The sequence below is a fragment of the Emydura macquarii genome, unplaced genomic scaffold (assembly GCF_026122565.2).
Source record: "Emydura macquarii macquarii isolate MOO-44397 ecotype Brisbane River unplaced genomic scaffold, CSIRO-AGI_Emac_v2 contig_2473, whole genome shotgun sequence".
NCBI lineage: Eukaryota > Metazoa > Chordata > Testudines > Chelidae > Emydura > Emydura macquarii.
In genome coordinates, this window is record NW_027132610.1 from 817,952 (window position 1) to 838,910 (window position 20,959).

The following is a 20,959-nucleotide window of genomic DNA, read 5'->3' on the forward strand; positions in this document are numbered from 1 at the left end:
TGCCCCTCCACACTCTGAAACATCTCACCACTACTGTCCTTTCTCCAGTTTCTGCATCCCCTGCTATCCTCCACCTTCAGTTTACTTCATGTCATGTGACAAGGGTAAGAAAAATCACTTATTTTCTTTTAATACTGAACAAGGAGCTTTATTAGAATAAGGGAAACAATATTTCTAAAGCTGCTCTTTCTCTATCATACTGTAGGGCTTCACCTAGAACCTTCCTCAGCCCCCAACTTGGATTCTTGCTACAGTTTTAAAGAAAAAGAACATTTTCCCTCACATTCTCCACCAGCCTCTGTTCCATCTCCAAAGTCTCTGTTCATAACTGTATCCTCCTACTGCTACATCTCCGCTCCAGCCAGCAACTGGCTATTTCTAAGTTCAGCTTTCTGATTCTCATCTAGCCTATTTGTTCCAGCTCTCAGGCTGCCTGCTCCTCACCTCCCTGTCTCAGCTCTGAGGTGGCAGCAGCTGCTGCAGGATCCCTGTAAGCAAGTTCCCTTTTGGGGAACAACCCCTTTGTTAAGGATTTTCATCCATTTGGACCTATTGGCCAGGAGAGTGATCTGAGGGTCTTGCCCTCTCTCCTGACAACCTACTATGTACAACTGAGTTATCCCTGGGGCTTGAAAAGTGAGGAATCTTGAGCTCAGCAGATTGATCACAGCATGATATCTTATTGAAGCTCCCAGGCAGAGAAAAAACTATCCAGGTTTTCTTGAGAAGGGAATATCCATGCTGATAGAAGGAGCTCCCTTCAACACTGATGTGCTTAAAGAAATGGGGTCCTGATCATCTTTCCATGGTTATCAAGGAATTATTTTAAAGAGGGTCATCACTGGTAAAGCTGTTTTTTTTTCAAGACACACTGAAATAGGGGTATCTTTGCCTAGGTCTAATAGACGGTTTATTCCATGGTATAATGAGGCTGTTAAAAGCCTGAGAAGTAAAACTGTAGAGACTGTCATAGGATAATTTATGATAACTTTATCACAGGACCGTATATGTCAGTGGTTCCCAACCCATGGCCCACAGGCCACATTTGGCCTGCAGGGTTTTTCAAAGTGGCCCGCCACTCCCCTCCCACTGGCTGCAGCAGGGAGCTGCTGTCTAAGGACCCAGGCAGAGCGCGTTGCTGTGGGGCTACAAGACTGGTGCAGGCTCCTTGCTGAAGCCAACGGGATGGTAGATCAGCACTCCTCTCCCCCTGGCTGTAGCAGGGACCAAAGCGCTCTGCCTGGGTCCCTATCTGCTGGGGTCCCTTCTGGAGCCAGAGGGAGGGGAGTATTGATCTCCCATCTCCTTGGCTGCAGAAGTAAGCCACTGGCTAAGGACCCAGCTAGAGCACACGGGGCAACAGGACGCTTTGCTGCAGCCAGGGGGACAGGAAATCAGCAAGGAGTGAGGCAGCCTCGTCGCTGAACTCCTGTCTGGCTGCAGTGGGCGTGGGGGCTGCTGGTGGAAACTCATGGCCCTTCAGGGTTGTAAAAATGATATTTGTGGCCCTTGAGCCAAAAGGTTTGGGAACTACTGGTATATGTGATAGAGAAGCTGAAGAATGTTGACACCACCAATATTTTGCACTCTGTTACTTTAGCTGAGTAGAATCTTGCTGGAATCCAATAGTATAATATATTTAAGATTTGTTAGCTGGGAATGGGTGAAGACATTAGTGTGACATTGTTGACATATCACAGCCCACTCTTCTTCCATATGGACTAAACTCTTCATCCTAACTTTCTGGAAAGGAGCAGATTATATACAGATATTTATTGAGCCAATGAGGTTCAGCCTCAAAGTGGGCAATCTTCTAAAAGTGACTAGTTGTCTCTGAATCACAGGGTTAATTCCATGGAAAATTCCATGGACATAGAATTGATGGGACCTTGACTATAGGGTGAAAGAAGAAGTGGTGTGGGAGAGAAAAGAAAAGAAACTTTGGACAGAACATCAACCTTTTCTTAACCACCACTGGATAGAACACATGACATAGGGACATCTGGGAGCCACTGAAGTCTCACTCAGTCCCAGAAGCCAAATCCTCCAGCTTCTGCTTCTCAAGTGACCATTTGATTTTAAGCTGCCACCAAACAAGTTCCACATTTCCCAAATTTGGCTCTTCTACCACCAATTTCATGCTCTTTTTCAATTCGTCTTACCTGTGTCTCTCCTCAGTCCCTGTTTATTTGCCTCATCTCCATGCTTCTTACCCTTTGTCCAGGTCCCACTCTTCACTATCTTGCACTCTCACCCTCCCATGCCCCTCCTTGATGGTCTTGTGTTCCTTTCCCAGCTCACAGCCCTCCACATCAGTCTCCCACCCTTCCTTGTCTGTTTCCCATCTAGAGGTGAGCAAATAACTGATCTTTTGGTTTGGTGGCTAAAGTGAAAAATCCTGCCCCCCAAAAAAAATGTGGGGAGGGGATAAACCAAAACTGAAATTTTTGGGGTTTTCTCACCAACGTGAACACAAAAATAAATAATAAAAATTAATTAAAATAATAATTCTGTGTCAAACAAAACATCATTTGACCCAAAACAATTTTTTTTCAGTTTTTTGTTTTGTTAAATTTTGGGGCATTTACCCTTTTTCAAAAAACACATTTAAATAAATCTAGTTAAATTTGAAACCAAGCATTGTTTTGAAGCCAAAGGTCCAAGTATTTCTTTCTGAAAATGTCAAAACAAACTGTTTTGGCTTTCAATTTTTTTTTTTTTTTCATTTTTTATTTGGCTACAACCATTGCCCAAAGTGGACCCAAATTCATGGTTAGTTTTGGTGGTCCCAAAACTGCATTATTCAGTGAATAAACTATTTGGAAAAAAATTTCACCCAGCTCTACTCCCACCCTTACACACCACCTCAATCTTGTGCTCTTTGCCCCTTCTACCCCTCCTCTTTGTATCTCATGCTTCTTTACACCTTCCTTGCCCATCACCCTTTATTATTCCACCCCTATTCTGTGATACACCCCCTTGCTTCTCAGCCCTGCTCACACTTTCTCTTACCCATCTCACGCCCCACAGTCCATTGTCTATCCTGAATCCTACCTCAACTCCCAGCTCACCCTTTTCAGTGCCCATCTAGTAGCCCCTACACCACTGCCCCTCTTATTCGCTCCTCTCTCCACCATCTTGCAGCCCTTGTTGCATCTGTTGTGAGTTGTTACAAGTTGTTGAATAGGGCCCAGTGTGTATGAGTTAGAGGTTGGGGATAGAAGGGAAACATCTTGCTCCTAGGAAATCTCCCCTGCAATTAGTCTGGTCAATTGGTACCCAGGTCTGAGCACCCAGAATAGCCTAGCCAGGTATGAGCAGCCACACTGCAGCACCATGTCTGAATCACTATGTTCCCTCTGCACTCCCCATGTGTGTCACTAGGACCTGTGAGGGCATAGGCCATGGTTGGTTGTGCTGCAGTAAGCCAAGCCACTCTATGACTATTTCCCAGTGAATTGTGGGAAATCTTACCTGTCCTTCTGGGGGTGTGTGTGTGGGGGTGGGGGGGTGTTGAATTGTGGGAAGGCACTGAAGGACGGTGGTCTCTGAGAGTGGTTTAGCCTGCCTCCTCACTGCAACCCCCCCAGCTGGGATAGCACCGTCACACTGGGGTGAGAGGACTGAATGTATGGGGGGTGGGGGATGAGAAGGGTGTTGGGGTGACATCCCACTAAGAGCATGAGTTAACTCTGCAGGGAAGACACAGAGTATGTGATGCAATGGCTCAGGCTGACTCCTCAGCTCAGCCTGAGCGGAACAGGTGCTGAAGGGACAGCACCCTCCCTCCCACACGTGTACCCCTCCCACTCCTCCCCCCAGCACAGGGACCCCAGCCCGCCCCCCTGCATCACGGGGATCAGGGAACCCCAACCCTCCCCTTAGCGGACACCAGCCCTCTCCTTTGCCCCACGGGGATCGGGGGGCCCCCAACTCTCCCCTTTGCTGCACGGGGATCGGGGGGACCCCAACGCTCCCCTTTGCCGCAGGGGGCTCAGCGGGACCCGCCTCTCCCTGGCATCACAGCGTGCTCGGGTCCGAGCCGTCCCCTCCCCCGCAGCCGGCCTGCAGCGCCGATGCCCGGGATAGGGGCGGTGGGAGCGCGGTGCAGGCACCGGCCGAGGAGGAGCCCCCGGAAGGGCTCCGAGGCCGAGCCGGGCCAGGCCGGCAGCGCCATGGACGCAGCAATCTGGATCTATCAGTTCCGGCTGATCGTGCTGGGCGACTCCACCGTGGGCAAGTCCTGCCTCCTGCACCGCTTCACCGAGGGCCGCTTCCCGGGGCCGCTGCACTGCGACCCCACCGTGGGGGTGGACTTCTTCTCCCGCCTGGTGGAGATCGAGCCCGGCAAGCGGGTCAAGCTGCAGCTGTGGGACACGGCGGGGCAGGAGCGGTTCAGGTACAGGCGCCGGCTCGCCTTGCTTCCGGCCTCCTCCCAGCGCCCCTGCCTCCCCGCTCTTCCTCTCCCCGTCCTGGGACCCCCTTCCCGCCCCCCTTTCTGCCCCGGGACCACACCTTAGACCTGGGACCCGAACCCCTCAGCCTGTCCCCCCGCTCCGCTAATCATTCCTGTGCCCCCCGGGCCCACACCTGGGACCCCTCCAACTGCTCTCCAGGCTCCTCAGCACCCTCCGGACACACCCTATTGCACCCTGATCCCACCCGGCCCTCCCGCCTTCAGCCCCTCCCCTGCATAGACCCAGAGGCTCCCTTCTCTCCCCCACCCTCCTGGGACCACACTGTCCCTCTAGCCATTACACTGCTTTCTAGGGCCCCCCAAGAACTCCTCCTGGAACTAGCTGTACCCTCAGGGTCTTGACCCCATCCCAGCCCCCATACTACTGTCTTTCATCGCACACTTCCCAGTCCAATCACTGGGACTCTCCTCCTGTCTCTCTGCCCTCTGGAGAAGGCAAAGCCAGGCTTCCTTCTTTCCCTCAAAATACCTCCTCCTCCCTGGCCCTCCCCTTCACACTAGGTGACACAAAGGCACCCAGTCCCTCCCTGTCCCATCTCTTCACCCTTTCTCCATCCCTTCCCCACTCCTCCACTGGGAGTAACAATTCCCTCTCCCACATCTTCCCTCTCCCTTTCAAGAGGGGATCTCTACTCCACCCCATGCACCCCCACTCTCTTACTTTCATTTACACATGCCACCTTCCTCCCTTAGCAGACCCACAGTTCCTCCACAGATGAAGAGGTGGGATTTCACTGTTTTACCGTGACAGGCCAACCTATTCCGTGGACAGGGAGACCTTCAGAATAACTAGCAACTTTCCTGGGATTGCATGAGTCAGAAGTGTATAAATATTTTTGCAGAGTCAGGCCTCTCCAAGATTAGTACAGGGTTCACTACTAATAACAGCAGCCTCTTAATATTTTTCAACTTCCCTGTATTTTTCAACAAACAAATATAAAACACTTATAAGCATATGCCTAATAAATAGCGGTTACTGTATTTTGATTTTGCTGGCAAAAGGCCAATATGTTCAATGACAAGGCTGTTAGTTGATGCAAAAGGATGTAAATAAAATATCATTTTACATAAAATAATAGTCATCATTTAATATGATGATGCTCAGGGGATATGCATGAGTCATGCATGCAGTTGCTTTGACATTTACCCACTAGTGTATGTATTCTCCAATACCCTGCAGATACATGACAGAGGAAATACTCTTAAATATCTGTTTGCTTTACTAATAGGAATTTCTTGATAGTTGGCATACAAAGAAATTATGAAGACAATTATTGTGTATAGCCTTTTAAATCTATTCTAAAATGTAAACAGTATATTGGAAACTTGCATATTCTGTCCTCTGTTCATTACATTTAAATGAAGAAAACTGTAGATCATACTCAAACTATAACGTTGGGAAAGTTAGAAGATGCCAAAAGGTCATCTTAATTTAGTCGGATGCTTTTGTTGTTATAACAATAAAAATGTCCAAGCAGTGTCTTAGGTCTGTGTCTCAAGTCTGCTCCAGCTCCTTTGTACTGCCCTACTGATACAAAGCTACTGGAAGGGTGGCTTAACACTCCCAGAAGATTTCCCTGTGTAAGGGGAATCCATAGTGGTTATACGCCAGCCCCCCATGCTCGTCCCACGTCTAGGGTACATCCTCAGAGAAAAATACCTTTGGGTGGCATACTTGCTGTCATCACCCTATTCATCTCTCTTTTCTTCTTGTACATCCAATGGTAAAACTTGTGAGAAAGTTATTGGATCTGCCGGTGGTGGCTTGGGATTGGAATCTGATTCTAAGTAGGCTCATGGAAACTCCATTTAAATTTCTGAGCCATGTCCTTTGCATTACTTTTCAATTCAAGTGGCATGCTTAGTTGCTACTATCTCTGCAAAGTGGGTAAGCAAGTTGCAAGCCTGGATGGCTCCTTATACTATCAGATAATACAGTGATTGATAGAGTTTTATCATTAATTATTATTATTATTATTATTATTATTATTATTTATTTATTATTAATTTATTTGTATTGTCATAGCAGAGGGGCTGCAATCCTGGACCAGGACCCATTGTGCCAAGTGCTGTACAAAGAGAACAAAAAGATAGCTCTGCCCTAAGGAGTTTACAATCTAGTGGGACAAGAACCTAGATAGACTGTGTTTAATAAAGATAAAGTGATTGTCCACCCTATATTTCTGACCAAGATGGGAAAAGATTTTACCTAAATCAGACTATTTCTTTGCCTTCCTTTTTTCCTAAGCCTCACACTATACAAGGGAAACTAGCTTCAGAAAGTCTGTTTGTGCACTCTGAGGGAAAAGTCCAAGGGGAGATGATCTATGCTCACAGATCATCCAAGTGGATTATGTATGACCTATAGTCAAGCTTGATATGACATGGTGAATTGTCTGTACCAGGGAGATTATGGGATGTTGTAAAACTCATTCTACCAAAGTGTTAACAACAATAGCTTCTCTGTAAAGTGTTTCAATTTCTGATATTGCCACTAGGTGTTCAGTTTACACTTTCACAAAGTGTATTCTTGATCCAGAAACTCAGTCTTATGCCCAAATCTGGAGAGCACATCTTTGGTCTTTATTTAATTAAGTATTCACCAGCAGGCATTAGCAGACAATTTCATTAGAAGGGCTAATTTACTATAGCAGGGATCTGCAGACACAATTTTATGATAGAGAAAGAAAGGTTACTTACCAGTAACTGCAATTCTCAGAATTTTTTGGCTATGCCCATCCATGCTGACTCCGCTTCTGTTGAGTGCTTTTGGTGAGTGAGATGAAGCTGTGAGAAACTGGAGATTTATTAGGGGTGGTGCCTTTTATAACAGTGGTTTATAACCTCAGATCAATGGTGCTAATGTTTCAGAATGGTCATACTGCTTTGGAATAGTATGTCCACAACAACATCTGTTGAAGACTACAAATGTTGAAAGGTAACCATATTGTCCTTGGCCTCTGCATTCTTCTAGAACTCAGCTGGCTCAGCTTTGGAAATGCATATCTTTTATAGTTAACCTCTTTTATGAAGGTTTTTGAACATCTTATTAATGGGAGTGTTCTTAATTTCTACACACACATTCCAGCTTTACCTATTTCAGGTCAGAAGGATGGGGCACTGACAGAGATCCAGGTGTCAAAGAGGGGGCACTAGGACATATTGATAAATAGCAGTAAGACAATGGCTTAATGGTATTTATCCAACAAAATGTAAATTGGGCACTTCTATTTACTGTCTTAGAATACAAGAAAAAAGGGACATTACATTACATTGAAAGGTATCACATTTAAAACTGATAAAATAAATACTTTTTTACACAGTGCATAATTAACCTCTATAGCTCACTGCCACAAGACATCATTGAAGCCAAGTGCTTAGGCTTTGTGAACAAACAGTTCTTGTACCAATTTAACTGTTTTGGTTAGAGGTATGAATTTTCTAATCGAGTTAGTTAATTCAATACAAAGCATAGTGTGGATGAAGTTATGTTGGTATAAAGGTGCTTTATATCAATCTAGTTTGTTGCCCTTCCCTACACGAATAAGCTATACCAATATAAGCATCTTTATACCAGTATAACTGTGTTCACACTTGGGAAGTTGTATCACTTCAACCATTCTGGTTGATTAAAGTGGTACAATATGTGTATAGACAAGCCCTCAGCAAAATTTTTAAAAGGATTAGACATTTACATGGCTAATAAGAACATCCATAGTAATGTAGGAAATGATAAAACATTATAAGGGATATAAAGCTTCATGCTTCAAATAATAAATCAACTACTAATTGACAGGGGCTAGGAAAAACTTTCCATCTACACAGATTTTTTCCATAATCGTCCATCACAGGATTTCTTGCACCTTTCTCTGAAGCGTCTTATATTGGCCACTGTCAGAGTTGGGAACTAGACTAGACAACTGATCTGATCCAGTATGGCAATCCCTATGTTCCTATCACATTCTTCATAGTTCTGTATTCTATTTCTGCTACAAAGAAAGAGCTTCTACAGATGAAGTTGGTTATGGAAGGAGATTTTAGGTAAGCAGATGCAACACATGAATCAGACAATGCGATTCTGAAGTGGGAGCTGATATTATTTGCCCAAAATTTGCAAACCTGAGTTACTGAAGTTAGGCTCCTGAATCCATCCTTAAGCACTAAAACCATGGCCTGGTTTTCAAAGAAGATGAGCAATCCCAGATCCTATTGAAGTGATACTGTACCAGAGTACATTTGATCTACACATTAAAGAAGAAAAATTAAACTTCCAGATTAAGTGAGAGGAAACTTTGAACAATCTTCATGTGAAATCACACATGAATCCAGACTGGATAATTTCTTCATGTGACTGTCTCACATGTTAACACATTTATTTTTTTTCCTATGTTTGATTGAATGCAAAGTTACCTCGCAGAAACAAATAATTTGCCATTGGCAATGTCAGGACAGAATTGAAAAGAAAATGGATCTGTTGCCAGTTTCAATGGGTAGTGTTTATTACCTACCTGGTTTAGCAGTGAGTAGGCAGCGTAGACTTTAAATTATTTGCCCAGCCCTCCTTGGGACTAAACCGCATTCATTGCTCTCATGTAATTTGAGCTGCAGACATACATGCTATGGTGTGAGTTAAAGACAGAGATTGAATTTGAATTTAGATTGCCTTGTTGCTCTGAATTTTTCAGATGTTTCTAATAAAGATTAAATGTAAATTGTGTAAAAGGATATATCTTTATTATGGAGGTAATGGTAAAGGCTCCATAGTTAGGGTCAAGTTCTATTTTTCAATTAAAGCAGGGATCTTTTTGACAAAATAGACTACCATACCCAAACTCATAGCACTTACTTTTGAGTAAAGAATTATTTTTCCATCCACATACAAGTAAATCTGTAAATCAGTTTGAGTTCAAATTAATTAAAAACGGAGTCTTTTAAGAAATTTAGCATGTGTTAATCTTTTCTTTGTCCTAAATTATCTTAATAATGGAATAACACGGACTCTTCAACTTTCCATATAGTTAAAATGAATTGTAATCTTGTGCATAGATTATATTTGAAAAAATTAGATTGTAATTTAAACTAAGTTATTAACAATTGTTGTATTTAATTATTCTTATATAGACTACAGACAGTCTCAGGTAACTCTTAAGTGGGGCCATTGTGACTTCAAAGGTAAATTAACCAATCACCAACCTTCTTCTACATCTAATTTGCATGCAGTAAGTCTATTGGCTGTAATGAGACAGTGATATGAAGCAGAATGGACAGTATGTCAAGAGTTTTCATTGGTTGATTACTTGACCCAGTTGCCTGCTCTCTAAAGTTTCTTTGCCTATATACTAACTTGGGCATCTCTGCTTAAAAGTCTCCCCATGGCGCTGATGCCTTAGCTCCACTGAGCACCAAGCCAGCTCTTCTGGGGAAATTGAGGGAGGAGTGCAGAGGGAACACTTAAACCCCAGAGTCATTGAGACTCTGGGACAGTGCTCCCCAAACCTACTCTTATATTTTGCCTGCTTCACTAATACCACCCTGTAACTTGTATGTCAATAGCAAATTAAGGGCCAGATCTACCAGTAAAGGTTGGCTGGTTTGCACTGTTGTGATGCAAAGCAGCTGTACTTCTAGCTTAACTGGCTAGTGGACACTAGCTGCTTTGCTCTGCACTGATGTACCAGTGAATTTGCCCTTAAAAGTTAATTGTTTAAATTGATTTAAGGTTGATATTACATATCATCAAAGCATCAGAAATTTCACATGGTCAAATTTGCTTTAGGTTTCTTGTTTAATGTTGTTTGAAATTTTTAATAACTTTTAAATACCAGGAAATTCCAAGACTGAAAACTACATTTTGACGCAGCTAAAGTTGAGAGTACATATTGATAATGTAAGGGTAAAAACATCATATAGACATCGTAATTATCCCAAAACTATGCATTGCAAAGCTAGGATATTAAATTAATATATTTTGGCTTTGTAAAGCATGGTTTTGGGATAATTATACCATCCCTGTAATTTTTTAATTGATTGATATATACTCTCAAATTTAACTCCATTATAATATAGTTCTTAGGCTGGGAATCAAAATAATTCTCTTTCTAAATTAGATAAAGATAAAGCTTTCACTTGGAAAGCTTCCTTCATTTTAGTAAACATCAGTGACATTAGAATGAGAAAGAAAGTGATAGCTGATCTAAAATGAGCATCACTCTAAGAATACAATTTGATATGATTAATATAACCTTTATTATCAGGAACATTTGTCCAGTGAGCAATATCTTATCATTGCTTTCATTTAGAGTAACTATCAGGGACTTATTTTTGAACCTAATTACTTAGTTTAATCTAAGATGACTTCTGCAGTAAACAAACAATTTTACACCTTAGTAAAGCCAGTTTAATCAGGATTAATTAATCTAAACAAGGATTCCTCTAAGAGAGAAGTCATAATTTCAATTATTATTCTTTGGAGGGTCAATCTGTTGCATGATTTTCTGACGGAACAATCTCACTTTCAACAGGAAACTGTTGTAGAATATAGAGTTATTTTGAGGGCATTGTAATTGTAGAATTCGGGATCAAAGCCATCTGGTTCAGGTTTAATATCTACTGTAGCCTTATTTAATCTGTTGAACAGGCAGAGATTTACTTTATGTTTGACAAAGATTAACTTTCTCCAAAAAAAATGCCTTTTTTTGTTGAAAAGAAAAGTGTTGTATGCAGATTGTAAATGTATCATTGATATCTTTGATACAGAGTCTCTTGTTGCAAATCTGAAATGAAAGCAGTCCTTTCAAGACTCTGGTATCCTTTAGTTAACATAGTTTATCCAGGGTTTGAGCATTTTTTTAACAGTATGTTTAGAAAAAGCACAAACGGTTCACTGGATTTCATAACCTGTAACTGGTTTATATGAAGTGGAGAAAAAATATAGCATTGTTTTTCTAAATGATTTTTAAACTTAAGTTTAGTAATACTCATAAACTTGGTTTGACTCATACTTAGCAAATCTTTGCGGTATCATGAGTCTAATGTAATAATCTAATAAAAGAGAAATACATTTCATTTTCCATTTAACAATAAATTAAACTTCTTTTAAGGTCTGATTTTGCAGCATTTATTTGCACATAATTAATGATGATAGTGGGTGTTTTGCTTTTAAACTGCATCATGCTGTTCATAATTATTGTAATGGTGGTCAGACAATGGGGGTCACAAGAAAAATGTCTGAGATGTAATTAAGTTCTTTTCCTTTAAATCTGGACCAGACAGAGTGAGTTGAGAAATGAAGTTAATGCCAAAGAAAAATACTAAAAGATTTTCCCTTAATATTATTAAGGACCAAATTCTGCCCTTGCACATGGCTTGTCCTGTCTAGTTTTAAAAACCTCAAGTCTGGGGGATTCCATAACTTCTTCTTCTGGGGCCTGATGAAATACATCCTAGAATACTGCAGGAGCCAACTGAGGAGATATGTAAGCCATTATCAATTATTTTCAAAAAGTCATGAAAGAGGGGAGAGATTCCAGAGGACTGGAAAAGGGCAAATATATTGCCAATCTACAAACAGGGAAATAAGGACAACCCGGGGAATTACAGTCCAGTCTGCTTAACTTCAGAACCCCAAAAGATAATGGAGCAAATAATTAAGCAATCAATTTGCAAACATCTTGAAGATAATAAAGTGATAAGTAACAGTTGGCATGGATTTGTCAAGAACAAATCATGTCAGACCAACCTGAAAGCTTTCTTTGACAGGGTAATAAGCCTTGAGGATGGGGGGGAAGCAGTAGATGTGGTATATCTTGACTTTAGTGAGACTTTTGATACTGTCTCTCATGACCTGCTCATAAACAAATTAGGGAAATACAACCTTGATGGAGCTACTATAAAGTAGGTGCATAGCTGGTTGGAAAACCATTACCAAAGAGTAGTTATCAGTGGTTCACAGTCACATTGGAAGGGCATATCGAGTAGGGTCTCGCCATGATTAGTTCTGGGTCTGATCAAAATCTTCATCAGTGATTTAGATAATGGCATAGAGAGTACATTTATAAAGTTTGCAGACAATAACAAGCTGAGAGGGGTTGCAAGTGCTTTCGAGGGTAGGATTAAAATTCAGAATGATCTGGATAAACTGGAGAAATAGTCTGAAGGAAATGGGATGAAATTCAATAAGGAAAATGCAAAGTAATTAACTTAGGAAGGAACAATCAATTGCACACATACAAAATGGGAAGTGACTCCCTCGGAAAGAGTACTTCAGAAAGGAATCGGGGGGTTATAGTGGATTACAAGCTAAATATGAGTTAACAGTGCACACTGTTGCAAAAAAAAAAAGCAAACATCATTCTGGGATGTATTAGCAAGAGTGTTGTAAGCAAGAAATGAGTAGTAATTCTGATCAGGCCTCAGCTGGAGTATTGTGTCCAGTACTGGGTGCCACATTTCAAGAAAGATGTGGACAAATTGGAGAAAGTCCAGAGAAGAACAAAAACATTATTAAAGGTCTAGAAAACATGACCTATGAGGAAAAATTGGGTTTATTTGGTCTGGAGAAAAGAAGACTGAGGGGGGACATGATAAGTTTTCAAGTACATAAAAGGTTGTTACATGGAGGAGGGAGAAAAATTGTTCTCATTAACCTCTGAGGATAGGACAAGAAGCAATGAGCTTAAATTGCAGCAAGGGCAGTTTAGGTTGGACATTAGTAAAACCTCCTGTCTGGGTAGTTAAGTACTGGAATAAATTGCCAAGGGAAGTTGTGGAATGTTCATCATTGGAGATTTTTAAGAGCAGGTTAGACAAACATCTGTTAGGGATAGCCTTGATAATTCCTGGTCATACCATAAGTGCAGCCTCAATTTCCTACTTCATAATTTTATCTCATCACTCATAGTTATACTTTCATGTAATACACTACTCTAAATAATTGCTCTCCTTGAGGTTAAACCTCTTCAAATATTTATGGACAGTATTTCCACACTTATCTGCCCTCCTAAATAGTCGCTTAATCAAACTATATGTATCTAAATAATTTTTTAAAAATCTTTCCTCATAAATTATTATCTCCAACCCTCATTTTTGGCTGTTTTCTGAATGCCCTCAAGTTTATCAGTTTCTCTTTAGTAATAAGAGATCCAAAAATGAATGATATATTTGAGCTATGATTGTACCAAAAGATAGAAACGATTATCTCCCTGATATGATGCCACTTCTTATGCAACCTAAAATTATAGTGGCCTTTTTTAACCATTTGTTTATTTCACAGAACTGTTGTAAGTAATTAAACAAATAATATAGGCCAGATTCTTAGGTGAGTAAATCAACATTGCTCTAGTGAAGCCAAAGAAGCTACACTGATATACAGCTGAGAATCTAGTTCTGTATATTGCGACATCGCCGGCTCGGTTACTGTGGGTCCTGCAATTTTCTTTTTCATGAAGGGTCAGGGTGCCTCACGTGGCCCCTATTTCCAAGCATTGGCCTGTCCACTAATGCCCCGTGGGGCAAGAGGGGAGGGGGCAGGGACTCAGGCCCGCCCACTTATCCGGGTCCCAGCCCAGGGGTCCTAATAGTAGTGAGTATGCACTGCCACCAGTGCTTCTGGCTACTACTTTCCCCTGGGCTACTTCCTCACCCCCCGCCCCCCTGTCCTTTCAGCTTCTGGGGTTCGGCTGGCAAGCCTCCCTCCTAGCGTTCTCTTTCACCTGGTTCTCTTGTACTTTTTGTCAGTCACCACACACCAACTCTCTCACCAGCTCTCTTTCCTCTCACCAGCTGCCTGGCTGGAGCAGGGTTTTTTTATCAGGCCCCTGGCTGGGCCTTAATTGGCCTCAGGTGCTCCTAATAGACCTCCTCTCAATTCACAGGGAACAAGGCCCAGATCATTCTAGAGTTTATATAACTCCCTTCTATCACTCTCCAGCTGCCCCTTAGCCCTTCTGTCTCAAATATCCCCTTCCCCTCCACTCAACACCATGGGGTTGAGCTCCTTAGTACAAGAGGCAATGCTGTTGTGATAGGCTGTCGGCATTGCCATGTTGGCTTCCGGCCCTATGCTACACTTAGAAATGGAAAGGTTGCAGGGATAAGAAGCATCTGGTCACCCTACCATTCTTCTCTTTATTTCTGTGTATCCACTGAAGTGGGGCATGGTCCATCACAAGGGTGAACTTCCGCCCCAGCAGGTAATAACGGAGAGTCTCTATGGCCCGTTTAACCACTAGACACTCCTTTTCAACCATGGCGTAACTTTGCTACCTGGGAAGGAGTTTCCTGCTCAGATACAGGATCAGGTGCGCTTCCTCCCCCACCATCTTTGAAAGGATGGCCCCTAGCCCTAGCTCTAAGGCATGTTTGTAGGATGAAATCTTTCCCAAAGTCTGGGGCTATGAGTACTGGATGGCTGCAGAGGGCAGTCCTTAGATGTTTGAATGCTTCTTCTGCCATATTGGTCCACTTTACTATATCCAGCCCTGAGCTTTTATTTTATTTCATCAATGGTCATGCTCTAGTGGCGAATAGAGGAATAAATCTCTGATAATAACCCACTATTCCTAGGAATGGTCTGACCTATTTTTTGCATACTGGTTGGGGCCAGTTCTTTATTGCCTCTACCTTATTCCATTGGGGTTTCATCAAGCTTCTCCCTACCACATACCCGAGGTATCTGGCCTTGGCTAGCCCTGTTGCGCACTTGGAAGGGCGTGCGGTGAAGCCAGCCTTTCTGAGGGTGTCTAACACCGCCTCTACTTTCCCAAGTGCACCTCCCAATCAGGGCTATGGACGACTACATCATCTAAGTAGGCAGTGGCATGCTTGGTGTGGGGTCTTAGTAGTTTGTCCATTAGTTGTTGAAACATCGTTGGGGCCCCATATAGTCCAAAAGGGAGGACAGTGTATTGAAAGAGGCCATCGGGTGTAGAGAAGGCGGTCTTCTCCTTCGAATCTTCAGCTAGTGGAATTTGCCAGTAGCCTTTGGTCAAGTACAGGGTGGTCAAATATTGGGCCTTGCCTAACTGATCAACTAGTTCATCGATGCACAGTATCGTAGGCATCAAATTTGAATATTTCATTTAATTTCTGGAAGTCATTACAAAACTTCAGAATGCCCTCAGGTTTGAGAACTAGGATGATAAGGCTGGACCACTGGCTGTGGGAGTCTTTTATAACCTCAAGTTCCAGCATCCTTCTTATTTCCGACCTAATTTTTTCCCTTTTGGCCTCTGGTATTTGGTAGGGTTTTATTGTCACCCACGCTTCAGGCTTGGTAACGATGTGGTGCTGGACAGCTGATGTATGACCTGGCTGTGTGGAAAACACATCTTGGTTCTGCTGGATCATATCAATGACTTCTGCTCACTGTACTGGCATTAATTCAGGGGATATCCTCACACCCACCTGTGGGGCATCTGCCTGGGAGCGTGCTTCGTGGGTGACCAGATATGTCTCTCGGTCTCACCAAGGTTTCAACAAATTCACGTGATAGATTTGTTCCGGCTTTCAGCAATCCAGCTGTTTCACCTAATAATCCACCTCCCCAACAGCTTCCACTATCTCATATGGCCCCTGACAGCTGGCCTGGCATTTGCTCTTTGTTATCAGAACCAGCACCATTACTCATTCTGCTGTCTGAACTCTCTGAGATTTTGTCTGGCAGTTGTAATAGGTCTGCTGAGCCTCTTGTGCTTTTTCCAGATGGTCTCGCATATGGGGGTCACTCGGGCTATTCTCTCTCGCATCTGCATCACATACTCAATGACATTCTTTCCTGAATTGGGTTGTTCCTCCGACTCCTCTTTGGTGTTATTTAATATGCTGCAAGGATGTCATCCGTATAGTAACTCAAAGGGGGAGAATCCCATGGACATCTGGGGGACCTCTCATATTGTGAACATCAGGTATGATAGGAGGATATTTCAGTCTTTCCCGTCCTATGCCACTGCCTTTTGGATCATACCTCTGCATGTGCAATTGAACCGCTTGACTACGTCATCTGTTTGACGGTGGTAGACAGAGGTCCTTAGGGTCTGGACATGAAGTAGGGTACACAGGTCCTTCATTAGTTTTGATATAAAGGGAGTTCCTTGGTCAGTTAAGATCTCCTTTGAAATGCCTACCCCAGCAAAAACTTGAAGTAGTTCCTTTGCTATTGCCTTAGATGTGAGACTTCTTAGGAGAATGGCTTCCAGGTACCTTGTGGCATAAGTAAGGATAACAAGTATGCTTCTATGGTCTCATGCCGACCTTTCTAGCAGACCTACCAGGTCCATTGCTATGCTTTCAAAAGAGACCTCAATAACAGGTAGAGGCACTAATGGGCTCATAAGTGAGGTCGGGGACTATGTAACTGACACTCTAGGCAGGAGGTGCAGTAGCATTGGACCTCCGCCCATACACCCGGCCAAAAAAACCTCCTTAGGATTCTATCTAGGGTCTTCTCTATTCCTAGATGTCCTCCAAATAGATGGCTGTGGGCTAGCTCTAACATGGCACTTGTGTGCTTCTGCAGCACCAAGAGTTGCTACACTTCTTCACCCTATATTTGTGCTACTCTGTACAGCAGATTATGTTTGAGTATATAATATGGCCCTGGGCCTTTAGCCTTCCCTTGTATGGGCACCCCATTTACCACCACTACATCCCCCTTCACATTTGCATACAGCGGGTTGTTGGCTTGGTCTAGCCCAAAATTTTCGCATGCAGGGCCAATCTGGTTAAGCCCCAAAGGGCCAATATCAACTTGTTGGGAGTTGGGTGTTGGGAACCACCTTGGGGTTTTCACTAGTCTGAGCTGCCTCCTGGTCTCCTGAACAGATTCATCTACCTACAAGGGCAGCTTTCTGATTCCCAGACGAAATCCTGGTACCTAATCTCTCATCTGCCCTCCTTTCTTGCCTGTACTTCCAGGGTTTTCCGGGGGGGTTGGGGTGGGGTGGTGAAAACAGTTCTGGGGTAAATTCAGCAAAGACTGGGGCAGGGCTATCTGCAGGTGCCTCCGTCTCAAACCAGAGGTCGCTATCCCCCTCAGGCTCTATTGGAGGGAAGTTGGGTAGGTGGGAAGTAGGTGGGTAGGTGGGAAGTTCCTACCGATTAAGAGCAGGTAGGGGAGTTTGGGGACCATGCTGGCTGTCACTTGTAGTGTTCCCCTGAATCTCAATCCACACTGGGATTGTGGGGTAAAAATTTACGGTGCCATAGACACATGTTACCCCTGTGCGTTTGACCCGGGCCAGTTGCCTTGCTCCTCTAATTTCCCCGAGACCAACGTGATGGCACTCCCAGAATCTACCAGTGCTATGTTTCAATGCCATTCATTTTTATCAGCCTTGTGTACCCATGAAGGGTTGTTGTAACCCCTGCCAGGCTGATTAAGCTACAGCATTCCCTGTGATCCCCCAGATTACATTGCATGAGCTCCTCCCTGTTGGAACACTTGGTTGCTATGTGTCTTAATTCCCCACACTCATAGCACCGGTATTTCACCCCAGATGCTGCCCTCTGCCTCAGGCAACTTGGCCTGCCCCCCCCAGCCCTCTCTCCCCAAGTCCCTGGGTCCTTTTATGGCCTCGGTCCATTCCTTGGCATCCTTCCTCTCAATTCCAGTCCTTTTGGAGTTGTGCCTCTTTGCCTTAGGGAGCAGCCACTTTGTCTCTCTCTGTCTTTGGTTTTTACAAGTTAGAGTTCTGGATTCTAAGAAATAAGGTAGTGGTATGTTGCAACCTTCCAGAAAGAGCACTTTATTTTTTCTAACTTCTCTCTTTGCATACCATGAACATAACAGGTCTTGTACCTAATGACCTCAACAGACATGATCCTCTGCACAAAGTTTAATATCAAGGAATTGGTTTGAGAGGGGATTACAGTAAGTATACTTGTCTATGGCAAACTTAGGCCTCAATTCTGTCAACACTGTTCCATGTGCTTAACTTTAGAGCTATTCACATGAGCAGAGTTAAGCACATACATAAGCGTTTGCAGGATCGGAACCTTATCTTTAAAAAATATTTAGTCATGAATGCTGTCATTTTTCTTCTTGAATAAGTGCAACATGGTAATTTTTACCAGAAATAACTCTCTCCAAGCTGAGTCTGCATCCAAAGTTGATACCAGAGATGTTGAGTCCAAGGATCATAGAATCACAGAAGATTGGGTTTGGAAGGGACTTCAGGAGGTCATCTAGTCCAACCCCCTGCTCAAGCAGGACCAACCCCAACTAAATCATTCCAGCCAGGGCTTTGTCAAGCTGTACCTTAGTATGCTGCATTCAGTAACAACTTTTGGCTTTAAGAAAACATGGAAAATGAACATGATCAAACACAACTTCATTAAATAAATTCTGGTTTGTTGAAAAGAACAAATGTGTATTTTGAGAAGAGATTACAGCTAATAAAGAATGCATTGAAATATCAACTTGAGACATTTAATTACATTCCCTTTAAACTTTTCTTTTTTTCCCCCTTCTCTCTTCACTTTTCAGATCAATAACACGATCTTATTATCGCAATTCTGTTGGTGGCTTACTGGTGTTTGACATCACAAACCGGCGATCTTTTGAACATGTGAAAGACTGGCTAGAAGAAGCTAAAATGCACGTACAGCCATTTCAAATTGTGTTTCTGTTAGTCGGACATAAATGCGATTTAGTGTCACAGCGTCAGGTTACAAGAGAAGAAGCAGAAAAACTGTCATCTGCCTGTGATATGAAATACATAGAAACCTCAGCAAAAGATGCCACAAATGTTGAAGAATCTTTTACGATTCTGACCCGAGACATATATGAACTTGTAAAAAAAGGAGAAATTTCTATACAGGATGGATGGGAAGGTGTTAAGAGTGGCTTTGTTCCAAATGTTGTCCATTCGTCAGAGGAGGCTGTAAAGCCTAGAAGACGATGCATCTGCTAAATTCATAGCATGCCAAAGAGCATATCAGGTGTTCAGAGAATGATGCCAACATAAATAACAAAATTTTGAAGATATATTAGATCATGATGTAGCTGAATCACTGAATGACAATTCATTTTGGAATCATAAATTCATAAAAACTAAAGTGCTTTTCCCCCCGCACAGTACAGTAACTTTGAGCAGTCTTCAAGAAAAGAAATTAGATGTTGCTGTAGGAAAAATGTGTGCTAAATAGCAAGATGTTGAGAAAGTGCAATAATCATCATGATAGCATCCTCTTATGGGCTTTGTATTTTGAACAGCGTTTAAAATTAAGCTCTTGTATATAGGCTAAGTTCTGATGAGCTCATTGCTTCAGTTCATCCTGCCTTAGTTTGGGATAAAAATTATTATAACCTCTACTTTTTTTATTGTGATTCTTCATTCATGAAGAATGGCTTTGCTAAAAGACAGCTAAGGTTTATAGCACTGTAGAATTTCATTATATAAATAACTCTAAAGAAAACAAAACTGAAAGATTGCTTCATCAGCAAACACTTTTGATATGATGTGACTGCAAGCCTTACTAATGAACAAGAATGTATTTGAGAAGACTAATATATTTATATACTAAAACAAGGAATAGAAGAACCGTAGTATAGTATGAAATATTTTCTGAATTGTCAGTGTAACTAGATGTAATACAACAAATGGTACAGCCATTATTCTAGATGCAGAGAAAATAGAATTTCCAACTACTAAAAGCTATATACCAATATGGTAACCTAAAATGTGTGAAGTGTAACATTTTAGTTCAAAATAGGAGTTGCTTTAAGCAAGTATGATTATCGTATATTTTAAGGAATCAACTTACACTTCTGAACTATAATAAAATAATTAATTCATCCATGAAAATATTTATCACAGCTGATAACCTAATATTTATTGGGCCAGATCCTCACCTAGCGTAAGTGGCCTGGATCCACTGAAGTCAAGGGAGCTGTGCCAATTACATAAGCTGATAATCTTGCCCATTAACATTAAAGAATAATTCTAATTCTGACTAGAAGTAAGATCCAAGAAAATATTTAGGGCTGTGTTCTAAGGGGAGTCTTGCTCTAAATATGGAGACAAGGGACTGGTTTATTCTAAGCCACCCTTTGCCAAACTGGTCTATAGAATGAAAGGTTCTGAGACTCTAGTAGTTGGAAATTGAGGTGTTGGGAGGGAAAGGAGTCCACAAGAGCATTTCACTCTTAAGAAGTGGCCACAAGATGAAAAAAGTTGGAGGATCCCTGTTCTAAGAAAACAAAGAACACTGAATCCTAAACCAAAAGAAATTTGATCCAGCAAGCATATTGCATTTTAACTGACCTTGGGCTCACTTTCCAACTACCTATGGGCATAATGCATACTTGCTTTGTGCAAAATATGCTCCTATATGTCACTTATGTGCCAAGTAAACCAAGATGTCACTTGAATCTTTGCAGCATAACAAGTCGATGGCTCAAAGCTGATGAGCGCCCACCTCTGAGTGAGGGATGCCCATTAATCTTTGTATAAAGATGAATTATTGTCATATAGCTTTTCCAAT

The 20,959-nt window shown here is 42.3% G+C and overlaps 1 protein-coding gene across 1 annotated transcript; it reads left to right on the top strand.

Moving 5' to 3' along the window:
- The first annotated feature begins 3,857 nt into the window (after nucleotides 1–3,857).
- On the top strand, nucleotides 3,858–20,468 carry RAB39A (RAB39A, member RAS oncogene family). Its single transcript, XM_067562726.1, has 2 exons — nucleotides 3,858–4,399; nucleotides 18,960–20,468. Exons 1-2 carry the CDS (start codon nucleotides 4,077–4,079, stop codon nucleotides 19,384–19,386), a joined length of 750 nt encoding a protein of 249 aa, XP_067418827.1. The 5' UTR covers nucleotides 3,858–4,076; the 3' UTR covers nucleotides 19,387–20,468.
- Nucleotides 20,469–20,959: the final 491 nt, after the last annotated feature.